The 24,807-nt window shown below is 34.4% G+C and overlaps 1 protein-coding gene and 2 long non-coding RNA genes across 3 annotated transcripts; all 3 read left to right on the top strand.

Annotated features, from left to right (window-relative positions):
* The first annotated feature begins 759 nt into the window (after nt 1-759).
* On the top strand, nt 760-1,510 carry LOC145576758 (uncharacterized). Its single transcript, XR_014098544.1, has 2 exons — nt 760-1,220; nt 1,332-1,510. It is a non-coding gene; the product is annotated as an uncharacterized LOC145576758 (long non-coding RNA).
* Nucleotides 1,511-6,725: 5,215 nt separating this feature from the next.
* Nucleotides 6,726-8,680, top strand: LOC145576759 (uncharacterized). Its single transcript, XR_014098545.1, has 2 exons — nt 6,726-7,258; nt 8,457-8,680. It is a non-coding gene; the product is annotated as an uncharacterized LOC145576759 (long non-coding RNA).
* Nucleotides 8,681-13,294: 4,614 nt separating this feature from the next.
* On the top strand, nt 13,295-20,949 carry LOC145576760 (putative hexosyltransferase MUCI70). Its single transcript, XM_081634473.1, has 10 exons — nt 13,295-13,467; nt 13,783-14,223; nt 14,970-15,233; nt 15,662-15,875; nt 16,052-16,161; nt 16,242-16,441; nt 18,164-18,267; nt 19,673-19,860; nt 19,974-20,173; nt 20,478-20,949. The coding sequence occupies exons 2-10, from the start codon at nt 13,959-13,961 to the stop codon at nt 20,682-20,684; spliced, it is 1,752 nt and encodes a 583-aa protein (XP_081490599.1). The 5' UTR covers nt 13,295-13,467; nt 13,783-13,958; the 3' UTR covers nt 20,685-20,949.
* The last annotated feature ends 3,858 nt before the right edge of the window (nt 20,950-24,807 follow it).

Consider the following 24,807-nt stretch of genomic DNA (forward strand, 5'->3'; position numbering starts at 1 on the left):
TTCCCTTACTTTCACCTCTATTCTTAAGTGTTTGCCTGCGTAACTAACTGGCTAAATAGTGATACTCCAACAAGGATCCTTCTTACCAAAAAATTAAAAAAGAAGGCAATATCTATATTAGAGCCTGTTTTTTTTTCAGCTTTTTTTCAGTTCAGTACAGCTCCCTTAAATTCATTTCATTTCATTTCACTTCTTAATTTTCTTCTCTCATAAAATATTCAGTTCAGTTCAGCTCCAATAAGCTCAGTTCAGTTTAGTTCAGCTTAGTTCAGTCAATCAGAACAGGCCCTAAGACTATTACAATATATTATAGGGTTGATATCAAGCATAAACTACCCTAGTAGTAAATTAAAATTGGATGTAATCTAGTGTAGTTCAAGTGATGTATGTTGGACCCGAGTCATCCACCCACCTAGCTTGTTGAGCTGCACACACAACATTAGTAAAATATTGTCAGCCTAGCCCTCACAAAATTGTTTTTGGGCTCCTTTTCAAAAGGCCTCTAATAGATCAGAGTGTGCTCTTACTTTTGAAGTCCTCTCTTCAATTCCTTGCTCTTTCCACGTGTAACTTGGATTGCATACCCTCAAGTCCTCAACACCAACCCTTTGGTTATTGCTTAGAGTCTGTTACATACAGTACTGATTATTTCATTCACAAAAATATACCCGAATTCGAACAACTTTGAGACCTACCAGATGTGATATATAGCTAAATTCCATCAACAAAAGGCATGCCATAGAAAACGCAGAATATATACTTAGAAAAAATTTAATTTTTTTTTCGTAGTGATAAAATTCTAGATTATGTTCGTGTAAACCTACCAAATCCTGCATTTCTATATAATGCCCCTTAAATTGTAATTTTCTTAGCATCAAACAATAAGCCTGTAATAAAGAAAAGAAATAACAAAAATTTTACTAGTTTAATTCGAAATGGCCTCTTGTAGACCAGTAGTATATGACAAAAACTCCTACTGTACTAAACAGGCCAAAATTAACCAGCATGGTGTGTCTGAATATAGCGCGGTTTATAAGCATGAGGATGTTGTGGCTGCAGGCGCGCCAAAGCATAACCAGCATCATCATGAGCAGGGGATAATCGGTAAGATCACCGGGATGTTTCACAAGAAGAAGAAGAACCGAGAGGGGCGTTGCCATGATGGTAGCAGCAGCAGCAGCGACAGTGACAGTGATCATGAACGCTGTGAGCCTAGGAAGGTCTGTATTTTTATTTTATCTAAGAGTTTTTAAGATTGAATTATTTTGGAAGAAATTTTGAAGTTAATTTTGTGTCTATTGAATTTATTGTGCCATATTTGGTTTATGCAGAGGTGTGACTGAAGTCTTTGCCTGGAAAATCTATCGGCAGTTCGTTTACTTGTGGCTTGTACGATGTGTGATGATTTGGGTGTAATATATACGAAGTAATATGTAATGTAATGTGTAACCTGAAATCTATGTACAAGTTTTACTTTTCCTAAAAATAAATGAAACCCAACTTTGTATTACTAGTAGAAACTAACTGTTTGTTACACTATACTACGTATATCAATGCGTTTATGTGTATATGTGTTATATTGAGTTCATGAACAACCGCTGAAAAAAATACTTCTCATTTTTGGGACGTTTTTGGATGAATCCAACCAAAGTCGGTCACATCTCATGTTGCATCCATTCCCTATTTGTGTGCACAATATCGAGAATCATTATATTTAGGGGCCGTTTGATTGGGGGTATTCATCAAAGGGAAATGGAATCAACCACCCTGATTCCCTTTGTGGCTTTTTGTTAGTCGTTTTTTTCCCATTCCCTTTACCCCCTCCAAATCCTTCTAACTTCATTCCCTACACCCCTAGGTATTTCCATTCCCATTCCCTACCACCACCACATCACCACATCACCACCTTCCTACCTACCCACACCAACGGAAAACCCAACCAACTTCCTACCTGACCCTCGCCGCCCCTCCCCCGACCCTCACCGCCTGTCCCCTCCCCCGCAAAAACATTCCCCTAGCCGTCATCATCCCTCCTCTGCCACTCGCTGACCTTGAAAATTTTCCTAGACCCTTCGTCGAAACTCGCTGCCCATGTTCGCACCTCCCTCAACCCTCGTCAAAGGTTGTTGCTCCTCCCCTATCGATGCCCCTGTTTCGATTGAGTGAAGTTCAATTTTGATTGAAAATCTTCGTAGACCCCTCGTCGGAACTTGCTGCTCATGTTCGCACCTCCCTCAACCCTCATCGGGGGTTGTCACACCTCCTCCATCGCTGCCCCTGTTTTGATTGAGTGAAGTTCAATTTCGATTGGTTTCTAGGGTTTTTTTGGGCTGAGGAAAGTTTTTCGGGGCCGAGGGAGGTTTTGCGAGGGGCGAGGAGAACTGTGCGAGGGGCGGAAATGGCCGGAGAAGGGAGGCAAATGGTGAGGGGGTGCGGCGAGTGGTTTGGTGGCTGTAAACGTTGGAGAGTGAAGGTTTCAGGTGGCTGTGTGGTGGTGGGACTGGCGGGTCTTATTCCCTTTGTTTTTAAAACAAACAACATAGAAAATTTTAGATATTTTCATTCCATTCCTTGTCTTTCATTCCCTTTGTTCATTCTATTCCGATTATCCCGTGCGAACCAAACGACCCCTTAGTGCAATGTTAAGGGCCAGGGCAATCATCATGTTCTTATTGCATCTCTCTTTCTCATCGTGTAAAGAGAGCCGTAAATGGGAATATTGACCTGCACATTCGATACCAAGGGTTTTGCCTCCAAAGCCTTAAACTAATTGGAATCCACATCTTCTTTTCTTTTCTTTTTTTTTTTTTTTTTTTTTTTTTTTTTTTTTTTTTAATTGTAGCATGATAAGGAGATGAGACAATGTTGATTTTTATGTTGTACGTCTCAAATTCTCAATAATTTGACCCAAATTTATGTACTGTGTTATTATTTCCTTTTACAGTGATTAATTTCCATCAATTTTGCAATAATTACAGTTTCTCTTGTAAAACGAAATTAATTCGAACCCAATCATAATATATTAAAATATGTAAATCATATTTGAGTATTTATTTTGTATTGAAAAGCATAACATTACAAACACAGTGCAAACAAATTCATTTATAAAAAAGTACAAACTTTCACTCATTAATATAATACTTCATATCATCAGCATGTTTTTAATCCACAGCAAGTCAGCAACTCCTTCCAATCTTCCATAAATTAGCATCTCTGCATTACAACAAATATAATTGTTAGAAATTTTATATTTGTATATTTTTTTTTTTTTTTTTTTTTTACTAATAACTTATTTAAAGCAGATAAAAAGAGGATTTGAATTATAAATCATACGTCTAAATGCTTGGATCCTTCCTTGTGGTCATGACACTTCTTAACATGGCTAATTACCACTCTTTCTTTTATTTTCCTCTCAATAACAATTGTTTCTGTTTCCTCATCAACGTCCGAATCTGCAAGACCGGCGGCCCCATGACCAAAGCACTGCCTTAACTTGTGACCCCTAGGGTTACTCGTAGTAACCTCGTGTTGCTGCTTGTTAGCAGCTTGACCTTGCGCTTGTCCATGCACAACTTTGACCTCAGTATTTCCTTTCTTAGGGTGTCCGCCAACATCCTGGCACGGCTTGTTGGCGGCTTGCCCATGCTCATTTTTATGCTCAAATGTTACATGCTTGTAATTAGGGTGACCAACATCGTTTTGACGCTTGTTAGTTGTTTGCTCATTTTTCTTCTCATTCCCATGCTTCTGCCAGAAGTGAAAATGAAGCTTTTTCTCATTGGTTTGCCCGGTTTTCAGGTTTTTAGTTTGATCACAACTAACTTGAGCAGGCTTACACAATTGCATTGTAGCCATTTTTTTTTTTTTTTATAATTGATGTAGAATTTTTTGCTTGTTTGCTATAAGAGAAGTATTGACATTAATTTTATAGGTGTTCTTTGTTGATGGGTATTTTTCTTTTGCTTTCAATATACAATATTTTATCAATTATTTCATAATGGGCTTAATGGTACATATTCTTATTTTAGGCTTATGCATTTCTTTCAATTTAAAATTACCATTATATGTGATCTTGAATTGGTAGAGAGAATCATATATAAATTAATTTATCATACCAATTTAAAGTTTATAGTCTCTCTATTTTGATTGAATTTTAAATTGGGTGGACATGAGTTTTCCATTGATTGAATATATAGAGAGAGAGAGAGAGAGTGGAACATATATTCTTAAGAATCAATTCACTCAATTGAACTTTCAACAATTTAAGAGTTTTACAAAAACAGGATTCTCAATTGTGCATGCATTTGCCCAAAAAAAATGTTACACACCTCACACAACTTCACAAGCCATGAATATAAACCAATTTGTAACTCCTAAAGAAGATGAAACTTATACGTGCTAAGAATAATGGAGAAAGTCACGTAGATCGAGAAATGAGGACTTTTGTAAATCATACTTCGTACCTCAAATTTGTTCAAGCAGAAAAATAGACTAATAAAGTATTGGCTCACTTGGTAAGGTTCTTATCTCAAATCCTAGAGGTATATATAGGGTTTGAATTCTACTAAATGAGTGCACTTGAAGGTAAAGATTTTTTTTTCTTTTTTTTTTTGACAAAGAGGTAAAGATTTTCTTATCCTCCCTTATACTCTCAAGTATCAAGGTCCTCTTTACCATTTAAAAAAATTCCAGAAAATAGAGGAAAGGAAGCAGAGCTCCACCAGAACCCAACCCATCTGTCACCCGCTTCATCTTTCACCTATCCTTCATCTTAAAGCGGATCACTAAATCAGGTGGATTGAGTCACCGATATCCATTTGAAATTGTCATCGCTCCCTAATCTAAAGAGCATAATCCTTAACCTTATAAACAAAAATCAAAAAAACATACTTTGTATCATGTAATAGTAGTTCATAGTCAAAATAATATGTCCATATTGAAAAGAATGTAATGTAAAAGAACAAATAATTCATCGTAAAGAATACTATAGAGTTCAGCCTCAATAATGAACATAAGCTTTTATATTGACTGGATGCACCATTAACATTGTACCACGTGTCAAAATATGCAGATCGGGTTGATTTGGATCAGGTCAAATTGGGTCAAGTAATTTTAGGTTGATTATGGGTTTCAATTAGGATATATTTCGGGTTGAATATTGAGTATGAGTAGAGGTGGGCAATGTGTCGGGTCGCCGCAGGCCGTGCCTGCATCTTGGCGTGCCGTGCCGTGTCGGGCCACCATTTAGCACATCCCAGCCCACGGCCCACGTGTCTGTCGTGCCGGGCATCGGGCCGTCCATAATATTTTTTATTTTTTTAATTTTTTTGAACAACTTTTAATATAGATATACTATTTAAATAATTTTATTAATTTATGTTTATGTTTATGTTTATTTATTATTATATTATTATTGTTCTTTTTATTATTCTTATTTTTATTATTATAGTTCTTTATTATTATTTATGTTATTTTATGACCGTGTCTGGCATGCCGTGTTGGCGGGCCAAACTACCGTGCCGCCTGCGGGTTAGTACCGTGATCGTGCCGGATTCTTAAATTTTGTTCACGGCACGGCCCATGGCCCACTCCTCGATCACTGTGCCACTGGTGGGCTTGTGCCATGCTGGGCCAATCTTGTGTGTCGTGCCATGCCGGCCCGCGGCTGACATGGCCCATGCCCACCTCTAAGTATGAGTCACTTTTGCTAGGTAGCACTATTATTCTATTAAACATGTCTATTCCACTAAACTTGAAAAAAATACATTATCATTGCGTCAAATTCGATTCCATCTGCTTCTGATAAAACTATTGTTGGACCTTTTATTATTTCTTTTAGTGATTCTTCCTTTCCAAATGTTTCACTACTATGAAGAATTGGGACTCTGGGGGTAACTATGATCGCATAATGTCACTTTAACCAAAGGCAGCATATATCATTAATATCAATATGCAATGTATGAATAGTATGATTCCCAAATTCCATTAAATAGGAAAATTCAATTGAATTGTCCACTAGCTATGACAAATTCGCTTGAGAGGAATTTCAGGAAGGTCAGATTTTTTGAGTAGTAAAGATAAGTTAAGAATATATACTGTTTCATTTTTAACTCAAAACTAAGATGTCACACCATCAATTTCAGGTGAGGCGGACTTTCAATAATAGTGAATTAGTGAGTCATTCTTTAAAATAGACGGTCACTTGTTCACATAAATCTCACAACATTACTCCTTTCTATCCATTCACCTTTAATTAATCGTAATAAAGTAGGGTATACAAAAAGTTTACTAAAATTTTTGGGGTTACATTGAGAATTTTATTTGTAAAATAGAGTTGATCAATGAAGGCATTTTTACAATGCCCTCTAATTTGTTTATCATTTAATTTGGACGGTTTGATCTAATTTTCTGATTTGACTAGATTATGACTTATTCGTACAATAACATTTGACTAAATTATGACTTTAATTGTACAATAATCTTTGAGATGAAACATTATCAAATGAGATTTCATTAGATTCGTATTAGTTAAGGGGAGTGAATAAAGTGCTAGCAGACTAGTAATAATAATAATATTATTATTATTTTTTATAGGTTGTATATTGGCTTTCTACTAACTTTCTATAGGTTGTATGTCAATCTCTGTTATAATAATAATAATAATAATAATAATAATAATAATAATAATAATAATAAAGGAATTAGAATTGATGGGATAAAAATAATTCAGAGTATAAGTTCTCTCAACAGAAAAAAATTATGGAGTATATGTTCGCCTTCTCCCCCACTATCAAACTCCTATATAAGAGTGCGAAACTCCTTTGTTACAACTTACAAGTGCATAACAACTTATCTTCTATACTAGCCAACTCAAGTGTACTACTAGCAATGAACTCATATCCCTATTACCCTGGTCAAACTGACCACTACAACCACCACCAAGGCGGCGTATACCACACTGACAACCACCACAACCAACACACTGTCCCGTATTACGGCCATGGTGGAGGCCATCATGGCTATGACAACCACCACGCTACCGCCGTCCCATATTATGGCCATGATGCCCATCATGGTCATCATAACAACCACCACGCCACCCCGTATTATGGTCACGGTGCCGGGTTAGGCGGCATGGCTCAAGGTTTCATGAACCATGGAAATGGACACCATGGGATGGGTTACAAGAAGAAGAGCAAGAAACACCATTTTGGACATCATGGTGGTGACAGCAGTGGCAGTGACAGTGATTAATATGGTAATATTTTTGTATTTAAATTAACAAACTTTTTTTTTTTGTTATGGATTAAAATATAAGTGTCAACATTAGAGCTTACAAATAGGTTAATCTGATTAAGGTTTACTGTTTAAGTCCATTATTATTTGACCTTTTTGTCACCATCAAGTCGGTCTAATATTAACTCGGATTATTATATTTATATCGTATGTCATTTAATTTGAAATATGTCACATCTAATAACTTTTTTTGTAAGTGAACCATTTAAATCAAAAATTTAATCTGATGGTTGAGCTCTAGAAATATAAGTGTCAATATTAGAGGTTACAAATAGGTTAATTTGATTGAGGTATAGTGTTTAAGTCCATTATTATTTGGTTCGACCTTTTTGTCATCATCAAGTTGAGATAATATTAACTTGATTTTTTTTTTTTTTTTTTTTTTTTGGTGCTTATATTAACTTGAATTATTATATATGTGTCGTGTGACATTTGAAGTATGTGACTTGCATCTAATAACTTTTTACTTTTATACTTCCTCCGTTTTTATTTTATTACACCATATGGACTTTTACACTATTCACTTAATCTTCTTTGACCATCTTTTGTGATTAATCCATTAGGAAAAATATAGTCATGTGGGATCTAGTTACATTCGTCTCGAAATCTACTTTTCAAATATCAATTTTTTATAATTTTTACAAAAATATAATTAAAGATTGATATTAATAGCCAAAGTAATGCATTGGCAAGCGTGAAACCCCTTATGATGCAATAAAAAAAGAACGGAGGAAGTAGATTAGATACTTAGGGCCTGTTCACTTCAGCTTAATTTTAGTTCAGTTCGATTCAGTTCAGCTCCAATCAGTTTAGTTCAATTCAGCTCCAATCAGTTTAGTTCAGTTCAGCTCAGTTCAGTAAATGTGAACAGGCCCTGAGCCATGTAAAATCTCATATGGATTAGATGTCTACTTCAATTTCGGTCATAATTCTGTTTTATAAATTTCACATATATTAGAGTTGTGTAGAAAATTTAGATTTTTATGTACAGATTTGTTTGCCAAGTCTAATTAAACATCCCCTAAATCATACGGAGTATGAGATTAGAGAATCAGGGGCACGTACGACCCCATAACTTTTTTGAGCGATTAGATAGATACTAATAATTAATCATGTTAATTTTGCTAATTAATTAATGTTGCTTGGCTTTGATGACACAGGATGATCGAGCAAGTAAGCGAAGAGGAATTGGAAATCTGAGTACTCCGATATATAGTCCGATCCCTAGCTATCTGATCCATGCATGCAGGAGTTTGTAGTAAAATAATAAAACGGCATATCATCAGCTTATGATCGATGTGTCTAATTAATGAGTTATGATGTTCTAGTAGTACTCTTGTTCTTTGTACTAAAAATTATATATGAATGATGAACTTTTTATCTATTATTAAATGTTTGATCTCGGCATCTCATCTTAATTGCCATGCATGCATAATTTTGCAGTTGCATGATTAATGGAAATTTATGAATTCTTGATAGTATTCATTGACATAAGCCAAACTAAAATATGTCGAATAATGTATACTTGTATTAAAGATTTAAAGTTCTGTTTCATATAGAAGTATTTCAAAGTTTCAAGACACTCATTATACTCCCTCTATCCCATCATATAATGTTATTTATTTGTTTTTTCATGGTTAAGTATTTATAAATTTAAGAAAAAAAATCATTAATATGTACATTCATACGAGACATATATTGTTGGATACTTCTCAACATGAGTGCAGTGTCATAAAATAAAAAATTTTACTCCGTATAATTTATTTATTATTACCCGAGTGCTGGGAGAAAAAATTCACCAATCCATCCATCATTATGGAGTAAAACCTTGAAGGTGAATGAATGCAAGATATGATCTTAACACACCATGAAGAAGTTTGCTCCTCTCAATCATCTCTTTATCTTAAACCCTAAGAGTACATAAGAGCAACTATGTACAAAAGGCTGTTTCTCTCTCAATATCAATCTCTCGTCATGAGCTAATAATGAGATAACATGAATATACATATAGTGAATGCAAGATATAATAAGCAATCCTACAGGCGTGCAAAGATATTAAGCCACGAAGTAAAACTCATAAAAACAGATCAAGCATGTGCGCGAACTTGGGCTTTGCACATGCCTAAGTCCTAACCCTTGCGCGCAAGACGACCCCCTTGTTGCATGTGCAGGGCTCCTTTCAGGCTTCAAGTACCTCACTTTTGTTCTTGTAGCGGAAACATTGTTCGGACTACACGTGTGCATATTCTCTTTCGTGTGCAACACCCTCTCTTTCATGCCCTTTTGCTAGCAACCATATACCCAAATATGTGCACTAGGGGCTCGTGTACTGTTTGACCCTACGTCACCTATAGAAATTATGCGTACAAAGTTTTAGTGCATGCGCAAACATTAGAAATGTGATTGGGTTATTTTATTGAACCTCCATCCATCATATGAGTGAGGGTAGGGGATGATTGGAAATTTTGATGGCTAATGAGCTGATGATGGGAAAGACGCTCAATGCTCTTGTCAATGTTGTTGGTGGTGTAGGTGTATGACGTACATGCCCTTCTAAGTTCAACTCGAAATCCACTAGTTTTAAATATTCTATTTATCTCATGTTTATAAATTAATTTTTAAAAATGTGAAATTTAGTAGATAATTTAAGCAAAAAAATAAAATAAAATGCAATTATATTAGTATAATCTACTTTTACTTCTATTTATTTATATGTGATTATGTGTTGATATTCAAATTTAATTTGACCTCAAGAAGGTGAAATTTAAGACAATTAATTTGAGTATTAAGTTGGTGTGGATATTTAATTTGCTAAGACAATAATGAGTTGGGATAGTGATATTGTATCCATTTTGTAATAATTGCATTATGGCAACCATTTGACTTTTGTACTATTCATTCATATGTTTACTTTGACTATATATATATTATATATATATATATTGATTATTAATGATCAAAGTTATACAGTACTCTCTGTGCCAAATCGTGAAAATATACAATACAGAGGGTAGGGGAGAAAGTTCGGTATTCGGTTTGGATTTTGACCCAAATCGAATCCAAACCGAATTTATTCGGTTTTGAAATTTTCAAACTGAGCTAGATCTGAAACCGAATCAATCCAAACCGAAATTTAAAACCTTAATTCGGTTCCACCGAAAATCGAATTTCAGAGGGTTTTTTTCCAGATTTTTGAAGAATTATAATTTTTTTTTTTAAAAAAAAAAACAACCAAATTTATGATGAATAGATCTACAAAAAAAAAAGGTAAAAAAGAAGTAATACACTAACACAACTATAATAATTAATAAATTATATTGATTACAACAATAAAAACTACAACTATAGAGTATATAAAAGATAACCAGGAAAAAAATGTACAACGAAAACCTCGGATTTACCCCCTTCCCTTGGTCATAATTAGGAGTATTTTTGGCTCTTTAGAGTCACTTTTATTACTAACATGTGCTTTCTAGTGTTTTCGTAGTTTTGGTATTATTTTATAGAAAATTGCAGGTTTTGAGCATTTTCCCAGATTTATTTGGGGCCACTACGAGCATTAGAGAAGCACGACCACCTTTCATAGCCAAAGGCCGGTTATAATCATCTAACCGGTGATTAAGGGCTCGGCATAGAAGTCCCCAAGGAGGAGATACGAGTTTGGGCCAAGTTAGTAGCCCAAAACGAGAAGTCCAAGCTTGCTATGAGCTTTGCCTGACCGGATGGAGGCTCACCTGAAGGCGCGCCCGGCCGGGCGGAGCGGAAGAAGGAAAAACGTCTTTTCGCCCTGTCTCGTGCCCGACCGGGCGCGAAAGATGCATACCTCAAGAAAAAGGCGGGCCCAACCGGGCAAAGGTTCGCCCGATCGGGCGCGTGTTTTGGAGAAGCTTTCTTGATGATTTTTACTTAGATTTTAATTAGGATTTTTAAAGGTTTGTATAAATACGTTTTGTTTAGTTTTGATATAATTATCTCTTTTCATTAGCTAAATTCTCATACTTAGTTTTAAGCTTAGATTTCCTCTTGTTTTTCTCTCTACTACTCTTGGTTTATGCAATTCATTAATTTCGTTAATTTTGGTAACAATTTCTTCCCTTTTTATTTCCAGTAACTTAATTGCTTTGATTTACCATATTTGTTTAATTGCTTTGTTTAGTTTAGATTTTAATATATGTGAGTAGATTATTTTCTAGGGTTGTGAGGAACCATAAATAATATGAAAGGGTAATTTATTATTGTTGATTATCAATGCTTGATTAATTTCCTATTGATTGATTTAATGTTATGCAATTAGATTATGCTTGGTTTAATTGTATGAGTTTTGCAATATTGATTTGAGATTCGAGAGATGAAAATTGATGTTTATGCTTAGTTTCAATAGGCAGATTAATTTATAAATGGTTAAGTCAAGATTCGAGAGATGCGATTTACTACTGCTAGATTAATCCTGTGATTGTAATACGTAGCAAAAGCCCTTTATAATCTGATTAATTATTGCATTGGTGATTGATCATTATGTTTTACCCTGGAATCTAATATATATATATATATATATATATATATATATATATATATATATATATATATATATATATATATATATATATATATATATAAAGGGGAGTTTTTTCCCGAGTTTTTAGAGTGCCACGTATGATTTAATTTTTTCAGCACGCCATATAGAATAATAAATTTTTAGTGGTAGCCAATTAAATACGAGATTATAATTTCTTTTAGAATTAAATAATTTAAATGACACGTCAGCAAAATTGATGAATGAGATTTCCCAGTTTAAATTAATTAAAGATAAAATATTATCTTTTGATATTAGGAATTTTATCTAAATATGTAACAAATTTAAGCACATAAATATATATGTTAAAAAAATTATTTAAAAAATTCAAACAAAACGTGCATCGCACGGGGTTCATCAAGTATTGTTTATTGGTGAACCTGTACCCTAGGCTTTTATTTATTGATTTCTTCCTACTTTTATCTCCCTTAGTTTAATTCATCATATCTATAATTTAGTTACTTAATAATTTAGATTATTTTAATTAATTAGGAATAGAAAGACTTGTTTCCCTGTGGATTCGACCCTACTTCCATATCTGGTGATACGACTTTAGTCTGTCAAGTGGTGAGGAAGCGTGAACACGAGCGGTGGCGGTAACCCACGGTGAACACGAGCAGCGGTGAATGAACCCACAGTGAACACGATTAGCAGTGAAGGAAGGTGAGAAACCGTAACTGAAGTAGTGACGGAGGTGGTGACCAGACAGAGGGAGGTGGTGTCGTGGTGATGATGGAGGTGGTGAGGGAGAAAAGGGGGAAAATTTGCAGGATTAGAGTTTTGGTGAGGTAAGATCTCAGAAGAGTGAAAGAGAAAGTGGGAAAGGAGGGGAAATAATTTTGGGTTTTGGTATATACGTAGAGGAAATGGGCTTATTTAGGTTGAATTAATTTCGATTTGGATTTTTGGTTTTTGGAAGTCCTAAACTAAAACCGAACCCAAACCAAAATCCATATCATTGCAAAAAATTCAAACCGATCTATCGAAAAAAACCAAACCGAATTGTTTATTCGGTTCGATTTTAGGTTTTTATCCAGATTACTTTTACCCCTAACAGAGGGAGTAAATTTAGGTGGGGTTTTTGCATCTGCCCGCCTGCGGCCTGCCTGCCCATCACTAGTGACATGGTACCGGCTGGATCTACCATATAAGAGCCGTTGAACTTGTAAGGGAAATGTAGAGAAAGTGCAAAATAAAACAATAAATGACATATCATATGATATTTCATATCATTAAGATATTAATTAAAACTTCCCTTAAACAAAAGATTATAATCAAAACACATTAATTATAATATTAAATGAAATTATTCCCTGGCATACCTGTTTAGAATATCACGCCTATAAAATTTTGGTTTTAATCCTATCCAAATTCTATACTAATCTTTCTTCACCATTCTTATCATTTCCACCCCCAATAAAAAAAAAATAATAATAATAAAATTAAAAAAAAACCCTATTATTTCGATCCTTTTCGCAAGAACCCTAGAATTTATTTTGATTTTATTTTTTTTTGCCGAATTCGATAATCTAATCTTCCGAATATCCCTGGTTCTACTACTGATTGAGCGATTTGCTCATAATTCTGCTTATTTTGAGGTAATGTCGCAATTTTATGAATTTTTGATTGTTGTGATTTTTAGCATTGTTACTCAATCTGTAGTTTCTTTTGAAATTTTTGATGCATTGCAGCATTGGTATGAAAATTTAGCGTTAATTACTGAAATCGATTAATGTTTTGTGATTCAGATTACTGATTAAATTTGTGCTTGGAATTACATTGTTGACTTATTGATTTATTATTTGGTAAGTGATATTCTATCTTTGAGTTGAATTGTTGATTTGATGAATGTATTGGGTTGTGTAAAATGCAAGATTTTTTTGATGTTGTTGGATTAATTTTTTTTGGTTCAGATTATTGAATTGCGTAGTTATTTGGGATTGATTTACGAGTGAATAAGTTGGTGAACTATAGAAAAGTCGGAAGGCATAGCAAAATTTGCATAGGGGAGTTAGTGTTTTTCATTGATGTGAGAAGGGGTACTGGGGAATAAGGCAATGAGAGGTCAATTTGTGGGTTTGAAGATACAATGACCACTAAGTCATTGGGATTACGTACCGGAAGTAATGGATCACTGCAATTACAGCAATCGAATGGCGTATTGCAGAGTCATACCTCCTATGTCTTCTCACGGAAGTCATCGAAAGTGCAACTTTCAAGTTACCGGGAAAAGGAAAGGGAGAGGTGCATCCCATTTGTTTGCAGATACTTGTGTCGAGGAAAAATTGGAATGGTGATACTGTTTGTCTTTGCCCTGCTGATTTTTGCTTCAGGCTTCTTTACAGTTAACAAAGGTTTGTTAAAGTCTGCTTTATTTTGCTAAATTATCCTTCAGTAATCGTGCTATTTAGCGACTTGCGTTTGACCCCATTGTATGATCTCTTATACAGTATACAAGCTGTCTGCTTTTATATTTTACAGATGATTGAAAAGTTTTTGTTCTTATATTGCTAGAATATGTTGCTTATTAGGGCATGCTTGGACTGAGGGAAATGTATTACTAGGGTAATAAAAGTCAAACTAAGCAAAATGAAAGTAAATAGAGAAGGAGGAGATAGTGATGGTGGTGCTTGTAAGAAAAATTATGTAGTGATGGTGAGGTATGGAAGAAAGAGGCTCATTTTGGGGGTAATAGTTACACTAGGGGAAGGTGTGTAACTATTATGAGGGTAATAATTCCTCCATTTCTCTCTTTTCCTCATGGAACAACTACCTTACCTCCTACAACACCACTTCTAATTACTTATATTTTTTCGAGTTTGACTTTTATTACCCCTTAATATATTACCCCCAATCCAAGCATGCCCTTAGTAGTATTATTCTTCAGAAGGATTGAAGATGAAATTATTTTTGAGCATTTTATACATGATAGTTTTCCTGGCTTCTGTATCTCTCTCTCTTCCCCCCGTGACTTTTCTGTGCTCTACTATTTGAAGTTCTTGATTTTAGGACAAGATATTTTATCTGATGCAACCAAGATAATTATGGCATTACATTGTGTGTTTAGCATTGGTGTAACCTTTTGAAGTTCTATGTGTAGAAACAACTGGTAGCAACCATAAAGGTTTTCTTGAAGCTCTTCAAGAGACAAAAGTTCGTGGAATAAGTGTTATTAGTTCCCTATCTTCAACTCCTACATCAAAGAATCTTACGAAGGATGGTGACAACTCAACATTACAAATTACTGGGAATAGGAACAGTGGAAAATCTCTTGCGTTTATCATAGATCCTGGGGTTCATCCATGCAAAAACTTCACTTTTCCCCCTCCTCCTCCACATAGCACTAAACGGATCGGACCAAGACGTAAGGCTCATGAATCTATTGTATATTACCTCTGATTTTTGCATAGAAGTTAGATTGAGTTTCTTAGTTTTGATTGACCATATATTGATCGAACCTCTCTGGTCCGTATAGCTTAAATGTATGATTGATTACATTCAACAAGTTATGAAATTTTTTTCTTTACACTTAAAGTTGTGAATTGAGATAGAAAAAATCACTGCAAATTTGGCAAAAGTACAAAGTTTCTAATTGTTTTATTTTATTTGATTTATATATCGGCGATTGATGAAATTTGAATTTAACTAAAATTTATAGTGTTTTTTAAAAACAGAAATTAATTATATGTACTGAAAGAATTCTTCTCCATTGAATTCTCAATTGTCATTTTTTTTTTTCATTTTTTGATGTTGGTCCGTGGTTAATGTTACTTCTCCTTTTATATTTAATAGCTTGTCCAGTATGTTATCTGTCAAACAAGCAAGCTGAAGCAAGTATGCCAAGTTTACCATCAGAATCTCCAGTGCTTCAACATTTGACTTTTGTGCAAGGGGAGAACTCTACTAAAAGTGAAACTCATCGAGGTTCAGACTTTGGTGGATACCGTTCTTTGCAGCAGAGGAATGACTCTTTTGACATAACAGAGTCAATGACTGTACACTGTGGGTGAGTACTGGCCATTATGGATTATTTATAGAACTCGAATTCTACTATAGAAGAAAGTAGTCTTTCAATTGGCGACAAACACAGATAACTGATGTTGCTGTTTTGGTGTCGCTTAAGTATTAAATGTAGATTAGATGACAGTTTTGCTTTTTTTATGATGATGTGTTCTGTTGCAGGTTTGTTAACAGTAGTAGGCCTGGTCGTGGAGGTGGATTTGATATTGACGAAGAAGATCTTCCTGAGCTGGACAAGTATCATGATGTCATAGTTGCATCTGCAATATTTGGTACATATCTACATCTCCATGATTTGTAAAAACTGTGTGTATTATTCTGACTTTCCTTTGAAATTTGTGGTCTTATGTAGGAAACTATGACATTATACAAGAACCAGTAAATATTAGCGAGATTGCAAAGAAGCGTGTTCCATTTTATATGTTTATTGATGAGGAAACTGAAAATTACATGAGAAATAAGAGTATCTTAGATAGCAGCAAGATGGTGGGCCTTTGGAGAATTATTGTTGTCCGTAATGTTCCATACACTGATGCAAGGCGCAATGGAAAGGTAGAACATGCGACAGTGTATTCTTGTCAATTTTGTAGAACACTAGAGCATTAAATTGGCAAATGAACCTTTGAACAGTGATAGATTTTCGAGTATTGTCAACATTATAAGCCTTTTGTATTACCCAACTTATCTTTTCATTGCTTGTCAACAACAGGATTCTAACCTTTTAAAGCTGGCTTACCATAGCTAAAGCTTATATGATAACCTCTTGGTGAATTGCCTCTTTTAAGCATTTCTTGCATCTAGTCTTATACATGACCTGAAGCAAATAAGTGAAGTGTGGCCAACAAATCATATAGAACATGACATCTTGTCTGAAATTCTCATTAGAGGAGTCTTCTCCCAGCTACTTAAGGCTCAGTTAAGTGCTTCTTTGTGCCCCTCTTAATTGCTCTCTATCACATATTTTTCAATCTGAAATCCTGAATTAAGAAAGAAACTAGGAAGAAAGAGAGATAACTTGATGATTTTCTTTCTATGGTTAAATCTATAGCAATTAGAAAATCAGGAAAATGGGAGCTTGTTAAATAGATGATTGATGTCCTGGGATGGTGTTTCTACAAGGGATGCATAGCACAGTGTGTTGGCCCAATATTGTTGTGAAATTATATCACTACCATGAGTATTTCACTGCTACCCTTTTTTGCAGTCTTCGGTTAGGTGCACATGTTTAGCAGTTTACTTAGCCTGAGTAGCCAATCAATCAAAGCCTTAATCCCATAAGTGGGTTCGGGCCTCGGCTACATGAACCAAAAGTGATTATTCCGTATAGTCATTTACAAAAATCTTCCTCCTCCATCCCTTACAATCAAATACCTCATTCTCAACTACTTAACTTGAGTAGTCAATTTTTTTAAATTTAAATATTAGTTAAATTTTGGTAGACGCTAACTGTAGTCCACATATGAAGTAGTTAACGTAAAGTACCATTACTTATTTAATTAAGCCAGTTGCACAAGAAAGTTTGGCACAGGAGGCAGTTACACCTTCCATTATGACTCTCTCTCTCTCTCTCTCTGAGTTTTAGTATACTGTCAGATTTCCATTGGGTAGAATTCCTCTGGCAAGGTTCTGGACTTCATTTGCCGTTTGGATCTTTGCTGATAATTTATGGAACTGTTATAGATTTCATATGTCCATACTGTTTACAGTTGCTGTTTCACACTTTTGGATGAATTAGCTCTCCTTTTTTCACCCATTGCTACTGCTGTGTACTTGAAGTGAGGTCTTATAAAATGCAGACATTATTACCTTTTGATTGATCGCAGAGCCAGCCTTTTGATACTCTCTTACAATTATCCAAATCAATTGTAAATGCATACCATTATACATGCTCTTAATAGTGGAGCTTAGGCCATATTAGAAGGATTTAAATTACTTGCCCTTTGATTATTTGATGTCAAGAAAAGTTTTCAGGGATGTGGTGCTATTTATGAGCAGGATTTTGATTTTGTTTCCATAGTTTTAAAGTTTGCACAATTTTGATAACTTAGTTGATCATCCATTTTATGTTCAGTATGTCTATATTTACAAGTCAAATTGCTTGCTTCAGCCATAGTATGCTGTTCTTCCTCTAGTCAAAATAATTTATGCCCTCCTTCCTTGTCTTGCCCTTTCTGGGGTATGTATTACACAGAGCAGGGTGAGCAATACAAGTAGTAGACTATTTTATTTATATTATTTTATACTCTTGCTGATGATGAATATATTTTTTTGCAGGTTCCTAAGCTTCTGTTGCACAGACTCTTTCCCAATGTCCGATATTCAATTTGGATTGATGGAAAACTTAAGCTTGTACGGGATCCTTATCAAGTTCTTGAAAGGTAATTGTATCTGCAATTAAAGACTTGTGCATTGTGCCCACTTCATTTTCTGGATGATGACATGTAGACAAATAGTTTTTGGTATTCCCTGTGCTGTCATTGATGCTAAACGTATTTGTTAACCTCATCATAAGGGTATGTAAAATTTGCTATTCATTTTTTTATGTATTGGAAATGAAGGCTATTATTGACAATATGCCAGACAACAGTTGCTAAAAACAATCTACCACTCTCCGTACGATAGGCAGCATATATAAAAATATCAATACAAATTTTTAGATCCTGTTCTACATATGGCTTTGGGTCTTCTTGGCACCCATGTTATGGCTCAATCTTAACCATGAATTATCGTTGATGTAAAAAAAAAATAAAAAAAAAAAAAAAAAATTGATTTTCAAGGAAATTTACACATTATGTTATGTAGCAAAATAACCAGCTAATCAGACTAATCTCATAGAGAGAGACAAATTACTGAATCACAATAACATCAATTGATTGGTGGCTGAGAATGGGAATAAATTTAACCCTTTTGTTGATGGAATATGTTCCAGAAAGGCAGATCCCCATGAAAGATTTCTTTAGATGAAAAGTGAAAAGAAAGCAAATGGCCTTATAAGACTATTTGGAGTGCTGAAACATTAAATAATTTAACCCTTGTGTTGATGGAATATGTTCCAGAATGGCAAATCCTTGAGAGCTTTCCTTCTACAAAAAGAATAAGCATTAACAAGGATGTGTAGTTTGCTGGTTTTTATCTGAAGTTATAATGGTTTCATAGTTTCAGATTTTGTTGCATTCTATCCTCAATAGTAAATCAAATTACACGAATGACTTGCTTAAGAATAAATGGCATTTTATCAACACAACCCTTTTCCTCCTATTTTTTAGTGTTGCATTTTGTCAGTTTTTTTTTTTTTTTTTTTTTTTTTTTTTTTTTTTTTTTTTTTTTTTTTCATATCAGGAAAGTTGATGTTTTCTGATATAATAGGTGGAAGAGTGGTACTAGGTCATTGAGTACCTTTCAGAATAATATTAAACAAAAATATTGAGTTATCATCCCTTACTTCTAAGACAAATAGATGAGGCCAATTTGGTTAAATTCTCTTAAATGAGTTGTTTAAAATATGATAGGTTTTTTTTGTTTGGGGGGGGGGGGGGGGGGGGGGATTATCATTCTTTTTATGATTTCTTCTGTGCAACCTAGCAGGAATTCGCTCATTTATTACAATTAAAATCTGCCGACCCTCATCCAAAGATTTTTTTTTTATGCACTTGCATTTATCTCAACAAATGATGCAAAAGTAACTGGGTGCATTTCTTTTTCCATCACCTGAATATGATTTGTCTAAATACCCTTTGCCTATCTTACCGTCTCATGCTTTCAGTTAATATATGGCATTATCAGGTTCTTGTGGCGTGAGAATGCAACCTTTGCCATTTCAAGGCACTATACAAGATTTGATGTGTTTGTAGAAGCTGAGGCAAATAAAGCTGGGGGAAAATATAACAATGCCTCTATTGATGAGCAGATTAATTTTTATCGTGACGAGGGTTTGACCCCATATACTGAGACAAAATTTCCTATTACTAGTGGTGCGTAAGTCAAACTTGCTTTCATCTTCTTTTTCTAGTCTGGAGCATACATTGTTTTATTAAAAATTATCTACTAATTTTTGAGTAGCAATGTATTGATTGATTTTCTGCAGATGTTCCTGAGGGTTGTGTGATCGTTAGAGAGCACATTCCAATTACAAACTTATTTACCTGCTTGTGGTTCAATGAAGTTGATCGTTTTACTTCTAGAGATCAGCTAAGCTTTTCCACTGTTCGTGACAAAATAATGTCGATAGTTAACTGGAGTATTTACATGTTTCTTGATTGTGAAAGACGGAACTTTGTGATACAGGTAATCACATCATAATATAACATAGTCTGATCACTGTAGGAAGCATTGATATATGTTGGGCTGCTGAAGTGTGTTATCTATCATACTTGCCTACCAATTTTTAAAAATAATGATAAATAAACAATGTTAAGGTAAACCATCAATTTTTTTTGGAAGGTTTGCGTTGATGCAAATTTAACCAAGCGTTATGTTGGGCTCTCTTCCTGAAAACAACTAACATGCTAGAGTATGTGTTTGATTTTTAAAGAATGACTAGGGTCCAAATTCATTTTTTTGCTGATTTTATAAATTAATCAATGTGCAGGCATACCATAGAGGAGTTTTAAAAAATCGGCCCCCTCCGCCACCTCGTAGAATCATAGTACATCGAGAACCATCGATACGAATGTCACCAACTATAAATAGAGAAGTGGGTAGGAAAATTCCTTCAAAACGTGGAAAAGATAGGAAGTCTGGTTCAAGGCGTCACCGCAAAGTTGTTGCAGGTAGCAGGGACAGCAATTTTTCCTAAGGGGTTCTTCCATTTTATGTCTTTCTCTTGCTTGTTTCATATTTTTTAGTCCACTTGATCTCAATATAACCTTGAAATTGAAAATTTTTGCACTGTGAATCCATTACAACATGATTCATCAACAGTATAGATAGTAGAGTAGACATACTGCTTGTAGGACAGTTAGGAAGAAAAGCAAAAGAGAACCCATTTGGTTGAAATGTTGAATCGATTTGTCAATATCGAACTCACACAATTTTTCTCTTGTAAATACATTTTAATGAAAATTTTTCATACAAGTTTCTCTTATCTACTAAGTTCATGGGTGGTGGTATTGTGACTATTTGTTGCTTGGCTCTTTATTTATTTGTTTACGTAGTTAATTTTTAATACTTTATGAGACACTACTGCCATTTTTCTATATTTGGGTTCAAATCTAATTCTACAGTATGTAATCTAATTTGTACCATGAACCTTGGTGTGTTATTAGCCTAATTTAGTAATTTATACCATTCTACCAATGTCCTTTTCTAGTACTTTTTTTTTTGTACTTCTCTAGGATTTGTCATTAGCTGTGACAGTACCAGATGTTCTATCTAGGGATCAGTATCACCGAGGTTTATGTGTGAGAGTTGCCTCTGCTAGTATATGCAAGAGGAAGTATGGGCCAATACCTGGTATGGACACCCTCTACCCCATACCTGAATAAAAAAATATTTTTTTTATATTTTTTAAAGATAAATGAAAATGGCAAAGGTAAAAAGGAGTAGGGTAGGGTAAAAATAATCATAAGTTTAATAAAAAGAAAAAAGGGGAGAAAAGTAAAGGGGGTAAAAATTTGGGTTAACCGTACCATTTCTCCATGAAAAAACACTAGAGGATTAGAGGGAGTTCCCAAAATGGCATCATAGCTAGTGGCTATTCATCGGAGATCTGGAGGAAAATCCAAATATGGTGGCTATTAATCGGGAATCTCGAGGGAAAGTCGAGCTCCCTTGTGGAACGAAATTAAGCGCAAAGCTCAGATCTATTTCCATGGAATTTGCAAGCTTTTGTAGATAATATACAAATCAGGTAGGATGATTATTCATCTAAGCTTTGAATGTTTGGGGTTGAAGTCGACGACGGAAATTATTTGGCAGTCATATCTATTATTGATGTTACACGGTTATTGGGAGGGTTATTGTTAATTGTTATACTGTTATTTTTTATTAGTATACTGTTATTGGCTGATTAGTATAATTACAAGTTATTTTATTTATCTATGAATCTGGGTTTATATGCTTTCTGTTTTTTGAATTATCATGGGTTTGATTTAAATGTTATCATTTTATAAAACTTGGTTTTAGGTTAAGTTTGTACTGTTATTGTTAATTAATAAACTGTTATTGTTGATTGTATACTACTACTATTAATTTGTATACTGTTATTGGACATCCGATAGTGGTGGTGGTAAGGCGATGCAATAATCTAAACCATCATGTAATTGATGAAGAAGAAGAAGATGATAATGGTGATTTTCTTTCTCTGGTATGGTTGAATTACTGTCTTTGGTTGAGAGGAAAGCGGCAGTGACAAATTGAAAGTTTGGAACTGACAACAGTGGTGGTATCTTTTCCAAAAGTATGAGAGAGAAACTCTTTTTTACAGTCAACTCATGTGGTAACTATTAATGAAGTTACTATCCAATATATGTTGAATGACAAACATACCCCCAGGTATTAGGCATGAGAGTCCCTACCTGGTAGTGGTCCATCATGCCTCGTATATTCAAGGGGGCTGATTCTGTAGTCTGTCGCTCTCAGATATAAGTACATTCTCACAAAATTTGTCTCTAAAACCTCAATCTCATTATTCGACAATGGATGATGACAATCTCCGCTTTTGGATAAGTTTTGTGTCATCAATGACAAACTTGGCAATGTTTTGCTTGGTTATTTTCTCATCCATCTTCTTTACATACCCCTCTTAATTTTAACTTTGGGCTTGTTCATTTCAGTTTAATTTCAGTTCAGTTCAGTTCCAATCAATTCAGTTCATTTCCTAATTTCCTTCTCTTATAAAATATTCAATTTAGCTCAGTTTAGAAAATGTGAATAGGCCCTTCAGCCCAATACTACATTTGGACTTGACCTTGACCATGACCACGACCATTGCCTTAACGACATTACGGTTTTTAGTATCACTTCTGGCTTTGTAATCCAATTGTAAGCACCCTCTACAAGTCTACAATGAAGCCGATGTCTCAATGTTATACTTGCACCATAATGTCCATAAGCACCAAATTTTCGCTTTCTGCAATAGTCCTGCAATACATTCTTATCACCTGGGTCACTGTGTGCCTGCCACTGTTGTTTCAAATGATGGCTTGCACTGCTTTCTCTTCTATGGTTTCGGACGTCAAGTGCTGCCAGCTTAACCAAACTGTCAAGCTCACGGCGGACAAAGGTTGGACTATTACTTGCCCTCCAAGCTCGAGGTGACGTGCAACCACATTGTGGTCCGTCATCTTCTGGCTGGGCTTGGTGCTTCCATCCCTTAATAAGTCTTGGAAAGTCCTTTGAATTTAAGGAGTATTTGTTTTAGGAAAATTTGTTAAAAACCATCTTATAAAAACCAAATTTTGTTGAAAACCATCTTATAAATTTTTTTCTGTCAAAACACACCTGTTTTAAAAAAAATTTTGTCAAGGCACACCTGTTTTAAATTTTTTTTTTGTTAAGTCCCATCATTTCTTCGTGTTCCGACTAATTACTTATATTTCCGGCGTTGACTAATCTGTGCACCTCACGTGACCCACTTAACTCTACTTTTCTTTTATTTTTCCCCCCTTTCCCTCATTCATTCCCCTCTTCGTCAATCCTCTTCATCATATTTTGGTTTTTATAGCCTTTTATATAATTGCACGGAAACGTAAGTGACGAAAGGGGAATGAATGAAGGGAAAAGGGGGGAAAAATAATAGAAGAGTGGGGTTAAGTAGGTCACGTGAGGTGCACATGCTAATCAACGCCGGAAATGTCAATCGATAGTCGAAATCTGAAAAATGGTGGGATTCAACAAAAAAAAATTTAAAACAGGTGTGTTTTGACAAAAAAAAATTTTATAAGATGGTTTTCAACAAAATTTGATTTTTATAAGATGATTTTCAACAAATTTTCCTTTGTTTTATTTTATTTTCTACTTCACTTTTTTGCCAAATTAAGCCACTTGTTTTGTGAGGATATGTGGTTAGTTTTATGGATGGATTGATGAAGTTTAAACAGGGTGCAATCTAATTGTTCAAGTAGGATCCATTTAGGTCTATTATTATTAATTGTGAGTGAAACACTTCAAAGTTTTCAGCGCATTTAATTTCAAAGCAAGTCTACTCAAGGCTGTTCACTTTCATGTAGGAGTTAGACCTTTCAAATAGGTTCATTTTGTTAAGATTATCTGTATGACTCAATTTCTTTGAGTTAATCTCTCTTTTCGTTCAAGTCCATTCAGTTAAAAAAAAATCTTTCTCTTCAATCTCTTATCCCGCTATATGAGTCCACTTGGATAAACTCAATTTGGGCAATATCTCTACCTATAATACCTTATTATTATTTTTTAAAGACAAATATGACAAACTCAATTTATTAAGGATTGTCAAAGTTTGAAAATTTTAAGGGAACGAATTCATACATGTATGTTCTTAATTTATATCCGTATTCTACAAAAGCTTTATTTGTTTCTCTTGATAGTTTTAGAAAAATTGTTATGGTGAGTTTTTCTAAATAGGTAAAATATATTGAAAGAATGCAATGAGAAACTAAAAATAATAATGTTCGAGAAGCAATACAATATTAGATGGACCAATAATACCAAAATAGAAAATTGGTATATCTACCCGCAACCTTGAAGACTATATCATAAATATGTGGGATAGAGGATATGATACACATGTTTTTAAAGTTACAACTTTATCATTCCCAAAAAAGACTAATAAAATATCTACCATCATCATCTATACTAATATATTTATGAAATATTTAAAGTACAGTCACTTGTACCTTGCTTGGTACATACAAAAAACACGAAAAGAATATATAGTTGTTTTGTAAAGAACATACAACTGTTTTATAAAGAACATATAATTGTTTGGAAAAATTGAAAAGAAT

Source organism: Chenopodium album, chromosome 13, assembly GCF_948465745.1.
Source record: "Chenopodium album chromosome 13, dcCheAlbu1.1, whole genome shotgun sequence".
NCBI classification, from domain to species: Eukaryota; Viridiplantae; Streptophyta; class Magnoliopsida; order Caryophyllales; family Amaranthaceae; genus Chenopodium; species Chenopodium album.

Bases quoted from the DNA above. Each gene is read 5' to 3' on its own strand.
- LOC145576760 (XM_081634473.1), top strand. From the start codon at position 13,959: ATGACCACTAAGTCATTGGGATTACGTACCGGAAGTAATGGATCACTG. The intron at 15,234-15,661 runs GTAAGGCTCATG...TATATTTAATAG, and splicing joins TAAACGGATCGGACCAAGAC to CTTGTCCAGTATGTTATCTG. The intron at 15,876-16,051 runs GTGAGTACTGGC...GTTCTGTTGCAG, and splicing joins TCAATGACTGTACACTGTGG to GTTTGTTAACAGTAGTAGGC.